We start from the raw sequence: 20816 nt of genomic DNA on the forward strand, positions 1-20816 counted from the left end.
AATTCCAGCATGCAGGAAGCTGAGGCAGGAGAATTAGCTGTGAATTTGAAGCAAGTCTGTGTAATAGAGTCCGAGCTCATTCAAAACAAACAAACAAAACTCCAAACCAAACATAAAGTGTGGCGGGGCTGTGACTTGCCTAACACGAATGGCACCCTGGCTACCATTTCCAGCACCATGTAAAAGGGGCTCAGGCACCATCAGTCCCTGCCTCAAAACCCAAAAAATCCACAAATATTAAGGGTTATCATGGTGTGTGGGTGTGATGGTGAATACCTGTAACCTCGGCATTCAGGATAGGAGAAGGGGTCAGGCTGAAACAGGAGGATTGCTGACAGTCCCGAGTCAGCTTAATCTCAACAAAGTAACAGAACGAAACAGAGTCACTGAGTCTGTAGCCACAGCTAACAGCAGGTGGTGCGATTGGGCAGTGAACAGGCATTTAATTGGGAAGTGTGGAAGACTGGATAGATCCACAGCTGGAGCACGGTGTTTTCCTCTGTGGCAGGACTCGGGACCTGAGACGCACAGGCTGGCACCAGCACATAATGGGCTTTGAGAGAAAGCTGGGCACCAGCCCTCGAGGGCACCCAAGGGTCAGATGCACAGGGAGCCCCCGCTCCCCCCAAACCTGGCTTCACAAGTAAAAGCTATGGGGCACATGGTGGTGGAGATTCACAACTCTAGGTCCTAGAAGGCTGAGGCAGGGCCAGGCTGGGTTAGTGTGAAATACTGTCTGAGAAATCCAAGACCTGAGTTGGGGAGGGGTGAAAGGGGAAAGGGGGAGGGAAAATGCTGAGGAAGGTGAGGAGGTAAGGAAATTGGGAGGAGGGGATGATGGGTTCAAAAAACACTCAAGACATTGGGCTCCATTGCTATATGGGGTTGTGCTGGAGGAGAAGATGGAGGAGGAGGGGATGGAGGGAATAGAGGAGGAGGTGGAAGACATGGAGAAGAGAGTAAAGGAGAAAAGAGGTGAAAAGGAGGATGGGAGATGCCATCCAAAGAATTCTGCCCACATCTGTGTTTATCGCGGTTTTTCAAGTTTCCAGTGCGGGAGAAATGCACTTGACAGGTGGGGTATGGCTTCTTCTGAGGCCATGGTTCCTTTGGTGGCACCTTTCAAACACCAGGGGGAGCTCTGGGGATGGTGGGGCGAGCACAGTTACCTGCGGGGAGGCTGGCACAGGCTGGGCTGCAGGTCGCAGAGCCACTGATGCTGGCGAATCTGCTCCGCCCTCGGAGTTCTGCATGCTCAGACCTAGAGTGGAGAGAGCCATGCTGAAGAGGCGATCACACACCCTGGGGAACGACCGAAGAGGTCGGCTTGTAAACCAGTGTTGACGTGGAGGGACCCTGGCCACTGAGGCCTGGAGACAGCCTCACAGAGAGAGCATCTGCCTCACAAACAGTTGAGGACCTGAGTTCAAATCCCCAGAGCCCATGTACTAAGCAGGGCTGGAATCCCAGGTTCAGTGAGACGTTGTTTCAAAGAAGATACTGGAGGTTGACTCCCAGGCCACACAAATGTATAAACTAACTAATAAAAAAACATACACTCATTTGTGTTTGTGCACACGCATGTGTGCTGTGCTGCGCGTGTTATGCATGTATGTTGTACATGTGCATGCGTGTGTTGTACATATGCTTGCACCAGTCCTCCCCTTCCACTGTGTGAGTCCCGGGATTGATTCCAGCCCTCAGGGTTGCTTGGTGGGGTGGTGGGGGTGCCTCTCCCGCTGGGCCATCTGAGCTTACAGCCTTTCTTGTTCTGACCCGGGTCAGTCCCAAGCTCCTACACCCAGGCCGAACTATCTCAGAGTCTCCCCCAAGGCAGGCCTTGGTCTGCATCCGCTGCCCCCTCTACCGGGTTCTGTGGTGCCAGCGCCACCACCTTGCCTGCCTAAAGTCGTTTATTTATTTTTGATCTTTAAAAAACATTTCACGCGTGCGGGTGTGAACAGAACCCAACTCTAACCGCGCTGAGCCATCTCTCAGCCCCTAACGCTTTTTTTTTTTTTTTGACGCTCAAAGAGATATGACGGATTCCGCGCCCGCCTGCGCTGCCCCAAGCATAGCACTAGATGGCGCCAGAACCGCACAGCGCAGGGTACACAGCTGTGGAGCACCGAGATGTAGGCAGGAGCATGAGGTAGCCTGGGCTACAAAAGCAAAACAAAAATACTTTGTTAAAAAAAAAAAAAATCTCGTGTATACATACACAGGAATAATTAACAAGTGATGAATGAATAAAACAAATCCAGTGTTTTAAGCCAAAAGCTCAGTCAGCAAAGCGCTCCCCACGCCCGCCCTCGACTCCCCCACCACGAAAGGACCTGAGTTCGAATCCCAGAACCCAGTAAAACGCTACTACAGGTTTGATGTCCCAGATGCAGAGACTGGGTGAGGGTGGGCTAGGGCGGTGTTCCTGGAGTTCACAGGCCAGTTTGGGCTACTACTGAGTGAGGCTCTGTGTCAAATTAAACTTGCCACCAAAGACTCACAAGAACCTCTGAAATGACACACCCAGTTGCTTCCATGTCTGAGTAACACACCTCATCGGCTCTCCAAACAGGTCTACTGAAATCCCCACTCCCTCCAGCTCCTCTGCCGGTGTTCATCATGAGAGGTATGGAGACAGTGTCTGAGCACAGCCTACCTAGGTGGCCATCTTACTCACCCTGGCCAAGAACAAAAACTCCAGTGTTCTTCCTCAAAAAGTGGATGAGAATTGCAGACTGAGAACTTTAGTTCTGAACCACAGACTCCTGTAGCCTAAGCCAGCCTCAAAACCCCATGTAGGCAGGGTATGGTGGCACAAGTCTTTAATCCCTATGTTTGGGAGGCAGAGGGCAGGTGGTTCTGAGTTTAGGACAGCCAGGGCTACACAGAGAAACAGTCTTGAAAACAAAAACAAAAACAAATCCCTAGGTAGCTGAGGTTGACCAACTCCTAATCCTCCTGCCTCCACCAGGAATGATAGGCGAGTGCCACCCGCATCTCCTTTCTGCCGAGCTGGGGACAGAGGCTGGGGCTTCACACTGTGAACACCCACTAAGCCCAGCCCTACGGATGTGAATATCAAGAAACAAAAAAGGTATAAAGATGGACCAGGTGGTGGCCACACCTTTGGTTCCAGCACGAGGAAGGTTCCAGGCCAGCAGTGGTTGTGAGTCCCTGTCTCAGAAACAAACACCACTTGGGGAGAGCCATGGTAAATGACCAGTGGGTTTGTTGTCAGTATCTGCATGATACACAGTTGCATGAGGTTTCCAAGAGTAAAGTTTGTGGACCACCACACAGCCGCCGCCCTGAGGGACAAAGGGATCATGTCCTCAGCTCAGGCTGGTCTTGCTTAATTCCTGCACTCAGGGTGTGAGTCTTCCTTTGTCACTGGAGCCTCACTCAGTAGCTGCCCAGGTTGTGGGATCAACTGTCAATCAAATGACCCCACTTCTCCTCATTCTGCCTCAAGCTCAGGATACTGGTGATGAGGACAGTCCAGGAAGTGTATGGTTCAAGTTAAAATGTTAAAGGCTGTCATTTAATAAGGAAAGGATGAGGATGCATACTTGCCAGGAGGCCATTGAGTATACAACTGGTGACAACTAGTATTTAACAGGTCGACCTACTGGATGAATAATTCTGATGGAGAGCCCCAATTGGCAAAGACCATGGAGTCACTGAGAGTGAATGACTGTTGTTTCTGATGTAGTTTTTCTCATGTGCCAGCTATGGGTACTTTCTCCAATGCTTGTATGTTTATCTCGTGTACATATTCCATCTACTGGGCGTACATGAAGCTGTGGATGATCAGGAAGATGATTTCTGCTTAATTGTATTAATTCTGATGAACAGCAATAATACTAGGATATTTTTCATTACTCAGACTGACATAAGAAAGTAATAGTATTCTCAGTCACAAAGACAGATAATTTTAACTTCAGAACAAATTCAAAGCACCCTGGTTGCCCCTGGAGACAGATGCACAGGTCAGTTTCCCAGGTGTTTATTGCTGATTCAAGGCCAGAGCATGAGCAACGTTAGCAGACATAACTTTCTCAGCAATGGACTTTCTGCACATACTTCCCAACCTCAAGGTTCAGCCAACGTTTTATTGTTTAAGTCCCGAATTTCAATGTCACTTTCTGTCTGGGAACCCCGACCACTCAAAGCTTACTTTATTCACTGGCCCGTCAGAGAGACCTCCCTAGCCTGAGACAAAACTGATCAGTTTGGCTTTTGTTCTTATGGTTTACTCAAGAAGTGATGTGTGACTGAAGACATGATTCATATTGTCCAGAGGCTTTGCTGTGAGGGGAGAAGTATGAGAGATGTAGGAAGGAATAGGAGAGATATGAGGTGTGTGTGTGTGTGTGTGTGTGTGTGTGTGTGTGAAGGAATGTGCAGAGAGAGGTGTGAGAGATGGAAGAAGTGTAAAGACATGTAGCTGAGTGAGCAGAGATATGAGATGGAGCTGTATAGAAGGGAGATGTGGGTGCAGGAGAGATTGTGTGAAGGAAGAAGTGGGTGGGTGTGGAGAATGTAACTATGTGGCTGTGTACAAAGTACCTGCAGCAGGGGAGAGGGATGTGGCTGTGCAGGAAAAAGATGCATGTATGTAAAGGGAGATATGTAACTGTGTGTAAAGAAATGTAACTATGTACAGCGATTGTCAAGAGAGAGAGAGAGATTATTCATGATGAAGTAAACAGAAGACTGCCATCAGGAATGCATGTGTTTGTTCCTTTTTTTTTTTTTTTTTCCTTAAGTTACTACCAGAAAGTATATGTTTCTTTATTTTTACCCTTGGATAGAAAAGTCTAGCCCAAAGACAGAAAAGACAATTTTTCTGAGTTCCCTGCTGCTCTGAGAAGGCATTCTTCCTACTACCCTAGGTGCAGTCTTGGGAGCTGGCCTCCTGGGCTACAGCACATATAAGCTATGCAGTTAGTGTGTTTGCACTTGTGCACGTGTGTGCATGCAATGTCTGTACACATATATGCACATTTGTATGCCTGCATGCAGGTTTGAGGGACTTCAGTAGCAATGGCGTGTGCTGAGCTCAGTGGGTGCAGGAGTCTTCCTCATGGCCCTTAGCTTCTCTACCGGTTCCTGTTTTTCCTCCTGTGGGGGCCTGACTTTCTCTGCCTGTCTTCACACCAGTTCCGTTCCTTGGGGTTTCCAGAAGCTTGAGAGAAACCAATAGCCTGAAGGCTGTGAGCACCATGTCGTCCTGCCTCTCTGAGCCTAGATTGTGGTCCCCTGGTGGCCCAGCTCTGCCACACACTGGTCAGTGGCCCAAGAGAAGTCTGAAGTGCCCCAAGGCCAATCCTGAATTCATCCTGTTCATTTGAACTTGAACTTGACAGAGTGGCCAAGTGGAGAGTCTGCACTGCAGACTGAAGTGGCCAGCAGTGGCCTGCTGTCTCCAGGCGACTCCAAGGGGCAGTCACAGGCTGCAGTGAGCTGGCTGGAGCTGGACTGCAGCCAGGTGGATCTGCCGGGGAAGCGCCCTTTGTTTACAGGAAAACTCTCCGGTTGCCTAGCAACCAGTGGGCAGGCTAGGAAGGGCGGGAGGCTGCAAGCCTTTTCTGGGCTGGGTTCCTGGCTGCCCTGACTCACTGTGACCTTAAGCAATCTCCTTTCTCTCTCTTTCCCTCCCCCCTCTCTCTCCCTCCCTACCTCCCTCTCTTTCCTCCCTCCTCCCCTTTCCTGTCCCCACCACACTGTCCACCTCACCAGGGAAGCTATGGCCCTGTCACTTTTTGTCACCTGGAGTCTTGGGGATGGAGCCTAGTGGTTAAGTTCTGCTTTGGGGGAGTCAGGCCTCAGTTGATTTTAGGATTGTCTTGGTGGCATCTGGATGAATGGCACCAGAGGTCCTACCTATGTAACTTACATCCCCACTCTGCACAAGAGGGGACAGATCCAGCCAGATGGTCCAGGTTTCAGCTCCCACAGACTTGCTGAACACAGACAGACATATTCCTGATGTCAAGTCCCCTGGTTCCTTGTGACCTGAGGTCTCAAGAGCAGGTGACCCAGGTGTGAGAGTGGGCAATGGCAGCCTGTTGGCGGGGTGGGAGGGGGGGGGCGCTGCCCTGCTCAGCCCTGGCTGAAGGGACACTGGCATTTGGGGAGATGGCCTTGGTGGCTGCACCTAGTCCCTTTTTTGTGAGAAACTGTCTCCTTCTCCACTGTGAACCTAGGCTTTTACTCTCTGGTGAATTCTGTCCCCCACAGCCCTGAATCGATTCTAGCAGATACTCAGGGCTGGGCAGTGCTCATACCAGGATCAAATTGTGTGAGTCACACATGTCCCCAAGAAGGGCTAGAGTCTCTCAGGGACAGAACCACCCCAGGTGAGACTTCCAGAGTCAGGGCAATCCATGGGGGCCAAGAGACTCAGTGTTCCTAGTCATTACCCTCTGAAGCCAAAGGAGAGGGAGGGAGAGGAGACAAGTCAGAGAGCTGGGGTATCCCAGACAATGTCCATCTTAGTTGAGCTTTTGGGGTGCCTGGCTCCACTCCTGTTTTGTTTTGTTTTGCTTTCTTAGATTTTTGGAGACTGGGTCTCCAGAAGCCTTGAACTCACTGAGTGCTGAGGCTGACCTTGAACTCCTGATCTCTCTGCCTCCACTCCTCCGGGACAGCAATGCCAGGGGTGTGACTTCCATCTCCACACCTGGCTTATGAGGTATTGGGGACAGAGCTGCCCACTGGGCCACAACAGTTTTGTCTTTGACACCAGCAGGGTTTCCAGTTGGAAGTAGCAACTATTTCTCCTTGTGAACCTTCAGAGTCAAGGCACTTGTCACCAAGCCTGAAAACCCAAGTCCAATCCTCAGGGCCCACTGACAGCTGCAAGCTGTCCTTTGACATATATGTTGTGGCAATGCACACCCCCACACACACACATAATAAATATAACAAACAAGCCAGGCAGTGTTGATGCACACCTTTGATACCAGCAGTTAGGTGGCAGAAACAGTCAGATCTCTGTGAGTTCGAGGCCAGCCTGGTCTACAAAGTAAGCTCTAGGATAGCCAGGGCTACACAGAGAAACCCTGTCTCAAAGAACCAACTATCTATATCTATATCTGTATCTATATCTATATCTATATCTATAATTACATAGATAAATATAATACCATTACCATTTATGTGTGTGTGCATGTATGTATGTATGTGTATATGCATGCATATATGCTTCTGACATGAGGGAGAAGCCTTGGGAAGGAGCTGTGCCTGCAGAGGTTGAGTGACATTAAAATTTCAATGACTACGGGAGGGTGGAATGCTGTAGGTTCTAGCCTAATTACAGTTTATCTTGGGCTAGTCTTAGCCTCTTAAGTAGCCATTTCTTGCCTCTCTGTATCAGACCCAAAATCCAGACTAGAAAACTTTTGGGTTTGATTTAACAGAACCCATTTCCCACCAACCCAAAAGCTGAGTCATCAAGAGCATCTGAGGCCCACAACTACCTTTCCCCACTGTTTGGTGGCTGTCCCTCAGGCCTCCATCCTCAGCTACAATCCCCTCTGTTTTGTTATTGTAAAACTTCCTGGAATGGCTTCCACACTTGAACATGGACCTCAAGTGTTCCTGGTCCACAATCACTCAAACTTGGCTTCAGAATAAACTCTTATCCCCTCTGAGTGGAGAGCCATGTTTTTGTGTTAGCATGGGGAATGTAAACTCACCCCTGGGTCAGGGTGCCCTGAGCCCGCCATGTTGGTGACTGGGGGCTGGGGTAGAAGTGTCACACAGACACACTCAAACACATGCTCCCCACCTCACATGGCTGAGTCACTCCCAGAACATGGCCATTTTTGACCTTGCAGACACGGCCGGCCTCTCTTTAGAGCTGTACTGTGGGTCGGGAAGCCAGATAGCCCTGGCTTTCATTGCACACATTTCTCAGGGTACTGAGCTGAAGTCACTTCTCATCTTGTCCAATGGCTGGGCTGGCTACCTGCCAGACCTCTGCCCTCAGTGCCACCACCCAAAGGGACTCTTCTCCCAACCCGCTGCTTCCCATGAGCTCAAGAAATGAGACAAAGAGGAACTCCATTCGGGGCTAGCCTAGGCTACATAGTGATGCCCAAGTCACCCTGGGAAGAACAAAAGCCATTTGAGATATGGTGGCTCCTACCTGGCATCTCAACACCCAGAAGGCAGAGTCAGGAGAATTCCTGCAAGGATTGTGAGTTCAAGGCCATCTGGGGCTACATAATGAGTTTGAGGCCAGACAGGGTTGCAGAATCAGACCCTAACTCAAAACCACTTTTGCAGAGGACCCAGGCTCAGTTCTCAGCACCCACATGGTAGCTCATAACCGTCTGTAATACGGGTCCCAAGGGGTCCAGTGCTGCCTTCTGACTTCCATGGGCAACAGATACATGCATGGTGCACAGACACTCATGCAGACAAACACAAACAAATGAAGCATAAAGGGAAGCTAAGTCAGCCCATGCCCCAGGAACTTTGAATTAACTGAATGAATGGCTGCAGGGGCCCCAGTTGGCCAGGACACCCCATCTTGGCACCTATAAGAGGGTTTCTCAGAGCAACACTGGCTTGTGGTTGGGCCACCAAGGCTTGTGAGGTGTGGAATGCCACACTTGGATGAGTGTGAGCACCCTCTGCTCCTACCATGACCTCCATGGGTCGGTCCCTGGGGACAGAAGTGTGTGCTGACAGCCGTAGGCCAAGCATGTCCGCTCCTCACTGTTTTCCTGTGTTCCTTCCCATCACACTGTCCCTTCCTGTAGGCGAAGATTGGTCTCCTGTGGGCTCTGGGGGCCCAGAGCTCAGCTTGCTCACCCCAGCCCTGCCACTCCACAGCCTGGCCTTGCCGAGAGGCAGCCTGCCTGGGGACAGCTCCCTGCAGCCCCCTGGCTTGTCACCCCTCCTGCTCACCTGACTCCTGTCCCTCATGACACTGTCCTTACTCTTGAACACTGCACCCTGACCAGGCTAATGGCAGAGGGCAGCTGGACAGCCAAGGAGAAGATGAAGCAGGAGGCATTATCCCTGTCCCTCTTGCCTGTGACCCAGAGGTCATGGGTCTTCTTAACTCACAGCATCTTCTGGAGTATGAGGCTAGAGACAGTGGGGAGGGCCATGCCTACCCAGTAACAAGGTCTTGGCTGGCCCAAGTGGCACTTCCAGCCTACTGGGGCCCTCTCTGACCATGTGGCTGTACCAGTGATGGGGGGCTGGCTCTCTGGATTCTCCCCACTCCAGCGAACTCTGTTTCCCGACTCCCACCTGGAAGCGCTCTGATAGAAAGAGCCTTGTTAATCACACACAGGACTCCATCATCTGACACGGGTACACTTTGCAACCCAGTGTCTACCCAAGACGCAAAGCTTCACTTGGAAGGAGCAAGCATTTCACAGGAAATTAAAAAACAAAAATCAGTTAGGCTCAGTGGAATGGCTCCGCATTTTCACCCCAAACTTGATGACCTTAGTTCGATCCCCAGGACCTTTATGGTGGCAGGAGGGAACCAACTCTCAAAACTGGCCCTCTGACCTGCACAGGTGAGCTGTGGCATGTCTAGGTACATACAGTCACCATAAATAAAAAAATTTAAAAAAATCAATAATAATAATGTATTGTTTGGCCGCCCCTGTTTAAGACAGAATCTCCCACAGCCAAGGCTGGCCCCAAACCCATGACGTAAGTGAGGCTGGGTGTGAGCTCCAAGTACTCTGTCTCCACTCCACTTCCCAAGTGTTGGGGTGGCTGGCAAGTGCCACCATGCCCAGCCCACTAGATCTTAACCATGGTGTATGACGTGGATCTGCTGAGTTGCCCTTTGGTTTTTCATCCAACGAGCTTGCTTCCGTTTTTTTTTTTTTTTTTTAATAGTTCACTGTCACATTCAGTGATAAGAGCAACCCTGAAAGTTGAGAAACTTGCAACACTTTCAAATGTCCCAAGACCTGAGCTGAGTCACTTGAATAAAAGGCTGGGGACAGTCTCTATTAATCCATCAAACAGGTATCTTTTGAAAGGGGAGTTATAGGAGGGAGTTAGTGGCAGGCCCTGGGGACACTTTGGAAGCACCTTCGACCCAGGTGAATTCCCCACAAACCACCCCTGCTCTGCAGTATTGATTTATAGTATCCCCCCATGGGGGCAGGGCAGCTGGAGGAGGGAGGCAGATGTATCCCCAGCCCAAGCAGAGCTCCAGGGAGGGTGAATGTTTACCTCAGCAACGGGCCAGGGTAAATAGTCCCCATCTCCAGCCACAGCGAAGAGTGGGAGGGTCATGGGTCTGATCCTGATCCAGCTAAGGCTGGAGAGGCCTGTGAGGGGCACCTGTCAGCAAGGCTGCCCCCAGCATCTCAGCATGCACTGTGGGGTCACCCTGACCTTCCAGGGTTAGCTGGGATGTCAGCACGGGAAGGGGAGTCTGGGTTCGGATTCCAACACCAGGCAGTCCTGAGTGGAATCCATCTTGTCTTCCATTGTGGTGGCCCCGATAGGGGCTCTAGAGACACCAGGAATTAGATTTTAAAATTCCACCAAAAACTTCAGCAAGAGTGAGTGGGGCTGAGCAACAACTCGAGTGCACACAGGGACATCAGCGCAGACCCCAGCAGATGCCGCCTACCTGGCGCTCCCCAACTGACCCCCATCATCTAATCAGAAAAAAACACATGCAGATGCTGGATGGGAACCGGGCAGGCTTCTGGCGCCGCGTGCCCAGCCCTCATTGTTTGCTGAGTAACAACAGTTGCCAGGGGCGACGCAGTCCACTCCCGTTTCCAAGCACCGGTTGCCCGGCAACCAAGAGAATACTTCCCAAACCAAACAATGTCATCCCCGGGGCAACTTCTCTATCTCACGTTAACCAGATCTAAAATAAAAATAAATAAATAAAAAGAAAGCCCTTCCAAATATGTAATCTATTATTTTCAGAGGCCTGAACAGCAAGACAAATAATTTCTTCTCTATAGTAACTGGGAAAGGCCAACAGCTCACCAGATCTGTTCTGAGGCCAGAAGCCCAGGGACCCGACCAAGGCAGCTCCAAGGAATCCTGGGACAGACAGGCTGCCACCCTTCCTAGCACTGGGCTGGGGAGGAAAATAGGGTGGGTTTACTACCCTCAGACAGCAAATCACACACAACTGTTCTCTAGGCAAAGAACCAAGGGTTAAGCTAGTTGAGAAAAGTGTAAGATCAGAGCAGCTGCCTAACATGAATGATTCCACAGGAGCTGCAGCATGGGAGGGCCCACTTAGCACCTGTGGCTCAGGGTGGCCCTGCCCCAGGAGACTCCACCAAGGATGGGGACTGTCACTCAGCCTTCCACCCTCCCAGAGAAAGGCAATGTTGCTAAGAGGAGCTGGGTGACCAGAGGGCCCACTGGGCAGGAGGCTCAAGGGCATGGCCTTGAAGGCCCTTGTGAGGGACAGCCTTGACCCATGTCCCATGCACACACCTAGTGTGCTTGTCTTCAGGGACACTTCAGGGACGGCTCTGAGGCCATCTCCTGTTTTTCCCGTTAATTACATTTACTTACATGCACACATCCCCTTTGCACGTGGAGCTCAAAGAACTTGTGCAAGTCTCTTCTCTCCTTCCACCAAAGGGTCCTTGGGATCAAACTTAGGTAGATCTTTACCCATGAGCCATCTCTGCAGCCCCCAGAAACCATCTCAGTCAGACAGAAAGCATGGGACTCCATGCTCTTGGGCCAACACTAACTCAAACACAGACACCAATAGACGGGTCAATTACACGTGTCCCTGTGGCTCCCTGTGCAGACAGGGTCACTGTGCAGAAATGTAATTTTAAGCTGCCACCTGGGAGGTGAATATATGTGAAAGAATGGATGTCCTCCAAAGAACTGGGCTGAAACACTGCTTGGTGACACATGAGGCAGTCACTGGCTGGGGGTTACTGGGTGGCGATGCTGTGACTGCTGCTTTGGGGTCATAGCTACTGCTCTGTATTGGGAAGAAAGCTTTGGAGGACCAATGCAGATGTATTATTCTCAGGCATCAAGCAAAAGCAGGGGCTGCGGGCAACGAGGTGGCTCAGAGGATAAAGGTGCTTACTGCCAGGCCTGAGGACCTGAGCTTGATTGGAAGGACCCACACTGTAGAACAAGAGAACAACCCCCCGCAAGTTGTCCTCTGACCTCCACACAAGAACTGTGACATTCGTGTATGTGCACACATGAATAATTAAAGCAACAAAATAATAAATGCACCCTGAATGCCTGCATGACCCGGGCTTTGCCTTGTGATCCACATAAGAGCCTCTCTGCAAGGGCCATCTCATCTACGTGTGGTGTAGTGCATGCACTGCAGTGCCCGAGTGGTGACTCGAGTGTCTGCCAGGCAAGGCAGTAAGTGGCAGAGGGGAAGGCGGCAGGCATAGGGCGTATGGGCTTGGCTAGTGGGCTTCAGTTCTCAAAGGCCTGCTGCCTTCCTGAGCAGTGGAGTGGGACAACAGGACTGGGATGGAGCCATTCAGCTCAGAGGGCCCATCAGGGCAAAGGGCCTGAGGCAGAGCCGATTGGACCAGAATGTCACCACAGGTCAACTCAGACAGGGGTTGTGCCTTTTGCTGAGGGTGACAGGAAGGATGAAGACAGGAGGGTGGGGTGTGACTTGCATTGTGACCAGCTCCTGGGGCTGACAGCCTGATGGGAGGAGACAGAAGAGGACAGTGGGTATGGGGAGCAGTGATAAATAAAGTTGGCAGCGCAGTAAAATGTAGACCACCTGTTAGCACAAAGCTTGTGAGAACCTGGCGGATTCCGTGGTGGGTGACGGCGACCAAGGTGGGGGACAAACATGCCAGGCAGACAGAGCTTAAGTGAGAAATTTTATTAGAAAGGGAAGCAGACGGGGGGGGGGGGAGGGGGTTGAAAAGAGGTAAAGAGACGAGACAGAAACAGAGAAAGGACAGAAGAGGGAGACAGGAAACATCCTGTCTGCCCCAGGGAACAGCAGGAAAGAGTGTAAGTGCACCCTCGTGTAGACTCCACAACCATGGAACCCTGGGCTGATGAGGGTACTGCCTGAGTGCATTCTGCCAGGTGCAGGCAAAGGCCAGCGTAATGCCTGAGTCCTTATACCCCCTACATGCAATAGTGGCACAGGTGTTGCAGGGGTGACCAATTGCTCTCTGATTTGCTTTAAGGCCAGTTCCACAGGCCTTGAAGTTTACCAACTCATGCCTGATAAACCTGGCCAAAGACTCATGGCTGGGTGCCTACAGGCCCCATGAGCACCATAAGGAAAGTCCCCTCTTTTTGGCTGTGAGCCCAGAGAACAGTGCTCAGACCTCATCCGAGAAGTATCTTTGTGCAGTAGACGGTGGTCAACACATAAATGCACAACTGGCCAAAGTGCAGAGAACAAGGCGGAGGAGTGCTCAGCCAGGGGTAGGACATCTACGCCACACCCCTGTAGGGACCACCACAGAAGACAGTGAGAGCGCGAGGTCAGGCAGAACCAGAGTGAACTACTGTCTTCTGCACAGGACAGGACCCCAGCACTCAGGAACACAGCAGCTGTGGTTGGGGTACCAGATGAGACCAGTCGGCCTTGCAGCAGGGAGCGGGAGGGGCTCATGACCCCTTACTGAGGAGCCACTGACAGCTGGTGACCACTGGGGGTGACAGAGGCAGCGTTCTTAAGGGATGTGGCCACCAGTAGAGGAGCATGCCCCAGTGGTCAGCCAGCCTCACACCCAGGAATACATGGGCAGCACAAAAAAAGACACTGAGTTTGGGGTGGTGGTGATATGAATCTGGGAGGAGTTGGGGTGACTATGATCAAGATAAACATCGTATTTTTAAAGAAACTGATTACATGCAGATCCGAGGACAGCACCTTCCCCCATGACCATCAGGCCACCAGGATGGGCTCAGGTCTGTCTTGTTCTGTTTTTGGCAACTCCATTCCTAGCTCTGTATTAAGTCAACTCCCAAAGAGGAGCTCAGGATAATTTTGGGAAAGGGGGATAAAATGTTCTGAGAGTTCTGGAAAGGCAGAAAGAGATACATGGGGATTTTTTGAAATCTAATTGGAAAATGCTTTGTTTTTTGTGTTAAGACAGGATCTCACATAGCACAGGCTGGCCTCAAACTCTCCAGCCCTGAACTGACCCTCCTGCCTCCACTTCCCAAATGCTGGGATTGCAGGTGAGCACCACGCCCACTGCATTTTCTTTTACTAACCATGTAAATTTCATATTTAAGATTTTATACTGCCAGGAATGCTGGCACATGACTAATCCCAGCACTAAGGAGTCAGAGGCAGGAGGATTTCTGTGAGTTTGAGGCCAGCTTGTTCTACAGAGTGAGTTCCAGGACATCCAGGGCTGTGAAGAGAGACTGCCTCCAACAACAACAACAACAACAACAACACAGTGCTGAGGACACAGTTCAGGGCTGAGCACTTGCCTGGCATGTTCTCAGCACCACACAAGAATGGCAACACTATAGCTGACATGTGATTGGCTTTGTGCTCACTCTGGCCTATCTGTTGGCTGCCCGTCTTTCCTCCACCTCCTAATAGCCTGTGTGGGTTTTGTGCAGGCACATGGGTTGCCATGGACAACTAGCCAACACTGGCATCACCAGCAGCACAGCCCAGGGAGTGGGCCCTTGGCTCCGTTGCTGCAATTATGTCAATTGCTCAAGTCAAGGTCAGCAGTGAAGGGGGTGAACATGGCAAGACAGAGGGTCACCACTGGTACACAGACAACTGAGACTCTGTCACTGTGGTATGACACAGGGGCAGACCTGGTGCACAAGAAAGGCGACTCCCCCAGCAACCTGTCCTCTCACTCTCACTCTCTACCCCAGAGTTTGCTCACCAGGAGCCAGAAGAGGACATCAGCACCTGCTACTCATATTGTCCCAGAAACTTCTGTATGTCCCCACATGCCCAGAGCCCCTAAAGCCAAACACAGCACACTGCACTCTAGGAGCCCGGGGCTCAGCCATTGGCCACAAATTCACTCAAGAGCTATTTGCCATGTGATGCTCCAAGTTCTAAGAAACCTGATAGCAATAGAGCAGACCATCCCTGAACTTGTGTTGATACTCAAGAGGGAGGCGGTAGGTGACACCAAGGTCATGGAAGGTCAGATGACAAACATGCTGTGCCAAAAATAGATGGCAGACAGAAGGAGATGGAGGAGGAGATGGAGGAGGAGACGGGAAATGAGAGAGGAGATGGGAGAGGAGATGGGGGAGATGGAGGAAGACACACATGGGGCCCCATGGAAGCTCTCTCTCCCTCCCCCACTGTGGGTGTGGTGGGAAGCCACTAGAAGGTGTCTCAGGACATTTGTGATACACATTTAGAAGTCAGCAGCTGCCATGTGGAGAACACTGGCTGGTCCAGAGCTTGCAGGACCCTGGCAGTGGCCACACTCTGATCCCTGGGACTCTGAGGTCTGACGTGTATTAGACAGAGGCTGTGGGGAAATAAGCCAGACACTAGAGGGATGGAGAGATGGAATGATAGACAGACAAGGCAGGACCAGGCATTGATGCAGCAGTGGGAACCTAGAGTATTGTCAGGTGGCACCCAAGGGCAGCTGCCTGAGGGGTGGACATCTAGTCTAGAACTTGGGTACAGCCAGGCTAGAGGCCGAACTTAAAGAAAAGCCCAGGGTTTGCTTATTGGGAGCCATGGGGGTCCCCAGGAGAATGAGGCAGAGGATCCAGAAGGAGAGTGCTCCTCCCGGCCAATGGGACAACAGCTGGAAATGACAAGAGGAGATGGAAGATTTAGGGAGGGAATGAAGAAGAAAACCAGGGCCACAGGAAGCTGGACTGGAAGCCAGAGAATGCAGAGCTCCAGATCACCTCATCTTCATTTCAGCTAGGTGACCTGGACCACTATCTCAACTCCTGTCCCTTTTGACTTCTTTCCTGGTTTGGGTGGCTGGAGCATATGAAGCACAATGACCACATAACCACAGCGTAGAGTCTGCCTGTGGGCTCAGCACAGAGCAGGTGCCCAGTGAATGCCTGTTGGTAGAAACTGAATTCAGTTCCTGGTGCTGGAACCCATTTCATCCACTGCATCATGCCCCCACCCAGGGGTCACATTGCCATTTTAAAAACAAGCCATAGTGATAAAGGGTCGGCAGCCAGCCCTCAAAGGCCTAGGCTGTCCAGTGAATATTTGTACAGTTAATCATCCACACGGATTCCTTCAGCATTTTCTCACCTAGCATCAGTCTCAAAGCAACTGCTCTCAGTGCAAAGGGCCAAGCATCAGGACTGCTGGGGTGGCCGTGTCCTTTTCCTGAAGGACAAATTGCATAGCGTGGTGCTCTGCAAGGACCGGAGTGAAGACTCTGGTCCCATCTATGCCAGAGTGATGAGAACACAAGGGAGACAGAACTCATAGAAGCAAGAATTTACTTCCTCTCTCCAAGTGAATGCTACCTGTCTCCTCACTGACCCCAAGGCAGACTCAGCTTTTACTGAAGAGCCAGAATGGCTCTACCACACAGGAGCTGCTCTAAGCCCGGTGGGAGGAGCTAGGTGTAAGGAATGCACCCGAGAAACATACTGGCCATACTGGTGTGGGGCTACATCCACCAGAGCTCCTTTCGACACTTGGCCAATCCTGGGAGAAGGATGGACGGGCACCCAGCATGCTCCATGCCCGTTTGGAATATTACTCAGCTATGAATAGCAAGGAGCTAACATACACAGCAACGTGCAGAAACACTGAGGCCATCGCACAGGCTGTCATATAGCATGGGACTCCACAACACACTGCTCTAAAGACAGAAAGTACATCTGCAGGTGCTGGGACTGGAGAGAGGAGAGTGTGAAGGTGCAGCTCACAGGCATGGTGTTTCCTAGGAGATCACAGAATATTCTGGTTAGTGGTGATGATTGCTTAACTTTGTGAATATACAAAATGGGTACACTTTGTGGTCTACAATACACCTCAGTGAGTCTTTTTTTTTTTTTTTCTTGTATTATACTTAGGGTGTGCATGTGTATACTTCCGCATCACAGTGCACATGTAAACCATTTCCACCAACTGGTTCTCGACTTCCGCTACGTGGGACTTGGGCTGAACTGGGTAGTCAGAGTTCTGGGCAAGCGTCCTTACCCACTAAGACACTTTGCTGGCTGCAACAAACCTGTTTTGAAAAAAATGTATGTGGGCCCAGGAGTGGTGGGGCATGCTTTTAATACCAGCACTCAAAAGGCAGAGGCATGAGAATCTCTGAGATCGAGGTCAGCCTGGTCTATATATCCAGGGCTATACAGAGAAACCCTGTCTGGAAAAACCAATAAATAAACAAACAAACAAACAATGAATTAGTGGAGGTTAAATGCAGAGCTTTTGTGCATGCTAGGTGGGGGCCCCACCCTTGACCACGCCCCCAGCCCCTCACTCCGGGAGTCTAGACAGGGACTCTATCCCTGACCATGCTCTCAGGCTTTTCACTGTTTTATCATGACAGCATCCAACGGAACTGCCCAGGATGGTCTTTAACTGTCAATCTTCCTGCCTCAAACTCCCACTGGCTGCCTGAAAGGCCTGTGCCATGAGGCCCAGCACAAACATTTTCCCCCTTGACGGCAACGCTCCATGGCCTGTCTCACAGAACCCAACAGGGCAGCTGACTAAGGTTGCGCTTGTTGAATGAAGGTGAACTAATTAATCACCAACTTAAATGGAAGCAATGGCGTCCATGTGTTTTAATGCGGGTAATTACACTCACGGTAAAATCATCACAGCACAAAACATTAGTGAGCTTTGTCGATTCAGTGTTAATTGCCTGATTGTATTTCAAATGTCTCTCGAATATTAAGTAATTTGAGTGCACAGTAGTTTCCATGTAAAGAGGAGGTGGACAGTTTGGTGCTGATGCAGGACTGTCACTTTGGCATCTGAAAGCAGAGAGAGGCAGGAGGAACATAGGAAGACACTGTCACAGAACAAAACAGGAAAAGGACCAGTGAGTTTGGCTCAATGGATAAAAGACTTACTTGCTGGTAAGCCTGAGGGTCGAAGTTCAATTCCCAGGACCCACATGGTGGGAAAGAAAGAGTTCCTGCAAAGTTGTCCTTTGACCTCTGCACACACACGTATGCACACAGAGAAATAAATAAGGCAATAAAAAATATAAAGGCTAACTTTATGTTATATGGATTTTTATTTACATTTGTGGACTAAGTGTTGAGAATCGCCCCCAGTGCAGGGGGACTGTTTTCCTTGGAGAAGGCACCCATGGCATTGCCTGTGATCAAGAGACATCTGGCACGAAAACTCAGAGTCAAAATCCTTCTGACCTTTGCAGCAATGAACTTGGGGACCAAACAAGTGTAAGAGGCCTTGCTGGGGAGGTCTCCTACAGGAGGGAGGGGAGGGGGGCAGTTGGCCTGTTTTAGAAAGGCCACTTATGCTGCCAAACACTTGCTTAGGCAAGGCCCATAAATAGCCCAGGCTGAGGGGTGAATGGGAAGCAAGGAGAGGAGGTGGGCATTGCATAATGTGGAACCCGAAACACTAAAGGCCTGGGTTTGCAGCATTTCTGGACAAGTTGCAATGAACCTTACCCCTGGAGTGGCAGTGGTGGGGGATTGGAACTGGTAGTTTCTGGAAGACTCTACAAGTTTCAGGAATATTTATGGGGGAAGAAGAAGAAAATATTTGAGATTAGTGTCTCAGAATGAATGCATTTTCAAAAAAGTAGCAACGGAGGAGAGTTGACACTAGAGTTATGTTTCATGCAATTCTGTTTTGAACTGTTTGTCTAAAGAGAGAAGGCAGACTACAGCAGAAACTACCCAGAACAGCAAGCAGCTCTGTGAAGAGCCCTCCACTCAGGCAGGACACCATGGGCAGGGCGTTTGCAGGCTGCATGCAGACTGTACTGGCAGAAGCAGGGCCCTGCTTTGGTGGTGCTGAGTGTCAAGTCATTCACCCCAGCTGGGACTGGGGACAGGAAGCCTGGCTGCTCCTCCAGCCCTGGTGTACTCAAGGCAACAAGCACAGACTTGTGGCTGGGGAACCAGCCTGGCAGGGGAGTATGGGTGCAGTTCCTAGTGAGGAATGCGGCTGCAGCAGGCACATAGGGACCTGATACAGTGAGGTGCGGCTCAGGGAGGGCTCTCCAAGGGCATTAGAACCTTTTCTGGTGCCTTTAGGATGCAAGATGGCATCCTAGTGTGCTGCTGGGGACAGGACATGTTTTCATCAGATGGTCACAGGATGTTACCTGACATTCTGGAACATTGGGCAGGAAGGCCATGAATGGGAAATGTATGCATGTGTTGTGGTTGTGGAGGTAGCAGCTGTGGCCTTGGCTTCTTAGGTAGAAGGGCAGCAGGGCAGTAGGAGGAGGTGGTCAAAGGCAAGAAGCCCCAGAACCATCCGCTTCCTTCTGGGGTGCAGGCAGTACCACAGTGTCCCTCTAATCCAGAGCTAGCGGGTCCCGAGAAACATCTGCTCAGTGGAAACACAGGCTCATCAGCAGAGGAGCCAGGAACGGGGGCTACTGAGGGCTGCCAGATGCAGTTAGTTCATCCATGGATGCCTGTCATGTCTCTGACCTCCAGAACGTTAGCTAGAAAGACTTAGACACCAAAGGCCACAGGGTTTGAGGCTTGGTGACAGAGACAGACATCCAGAACATGGAAACCCGGAGGCAAGGAAATGGATTCATGGGGTGATGGACAGAGAGGGCTGTTCGGGAGATGGAGCTTCTTTGCGAGTGACAGAATGTCCTGGAATAGCAGTAATGGTTACACAATGTTGTGACTATATCCAAAGCCACTGAGCTGTGCATAAAGTGGGAACGTTAGGCGGGGGATGGGGGGACCTTAGTGGGTAGAGTGCTTGTCTAGCACACATGAACTACTGGGTTCATCCCCAGCACCATTTAACCATGTTGGCTCACACCAGTCACCCCAGCACTCATAAGGCAGAAGCTCGAGTTCAAGGTCAGCCTTAGTTACACAGGGACTTTAAAGGCAGCATGGAATACATGGGGCCCTGTAAGGCAGGGGAGGGGGTGCAGGGGGTAAGCTTCCCTGGGATATGGCTCAGAAGAAGGGAGACCATGAATGCTGAGGTTTTGACCCACCACACTGGACAGTCACCATGGAGCCATGGCCTGCTGTACAAACCTGGCCACCAATTGCTTGTATCATCTGCCAGCTACTAAGGTGATGGGTTTCACATTTCTTTCAAGTGATTGGAAGGCATCAAAAATCAAAATATTTTGTGACAAGTTAAAATAAATGGGAATCACAGTTGAACATCTGCAAATAAAGTTTTATTGGCACATCTCCCTAGTTGTGCCTCTACACACACTGTTTTTAGCTACAACTGAGAAAACACCAGCAGCAGCATGACCTTCTTCTGTCTCATGCACTGTAGTAACCCATCTTTGGGGAGCTCCAGTCTTTATTAACCCTTTGCTTGTGCCCAACATTGAGGGGCCATCTGTAGGAACCCTCTTTGGGGGGGGGGGCTCCAGCCGACCTTCCTAGTTTGTACCTGAGAGGGGGAGGGTGGATTGAGAAACGGCAGGAAAAGATACTAAGGACAAGATAGAGGCACAGAATTGAGTCAGGAGGGCAATCCAGTGAATACTAGACCCAAGTTTATTCTTCAACATTCTATATACCCCAACCAAAAAAGGGAAAAAGGCAAGAGACTTCTTTATCAAGAAACAAGGAACAAATAGACTTAATTTCTTAATTTTCCAAATATTCAGTAAAATAAATCTCTCATTATCTGGCCTTGAGGGCTAAGAGTAATCATACCTTAGACCAAGTCTCTT

General features: G+C 50.5%; 1 protein-coding gene across 5 annotated transcripts in view; it reads right to left on the reverse strand.

Moving 5' to 3' along the window:
- Nucleotides 1-20816, reverse strand: part of Rfx2 (regulatory factor X2) — a 58185-nt gene that overhangs the window by 27795 nt on the left and 9574 nt on the right. For 2 of the 5 annotated variants that reach the window (XM_051177639.1, XM_051177635.1), the window contains exons 1-2: nt 10631-10714; nt 1170-1261 (exon numbers count right to left, since the gene is read on the reverse strand). In XM_051177639.1, coding sequence (XP_051033596.1) covers nt 1170-1261; nt 10631-10658 — 120 coding nt within the window. In that variant the 5' untranslated portion in view covers nt 10659-10714. Of the gene's footprint in view, nt 1-1169; nt 1262-10224; nt 10249-10630; nt 10717-20816 lie in introns of those variants that run through there. The other 3 variants (XM_051177638.1, XM_051177637.1, XM_051177636.1) reach the window with 3 other exon arrangements.

This window comes from Phodopus roborovskii, unplaced genomic scaffold, assembly GCF_943737965.1.
Source record: "Phodopus roborovskii unplaced genomic scaffold, PHOROB, whole genome shotgun sequence".
NCBI classification, from domain to species: domain Eukaryota; kingdom Metazoa; phylum Chordata; class Mammalia; order Rodentia; family Cricetidae; genus Phodopus; species Phodopus roborovskii.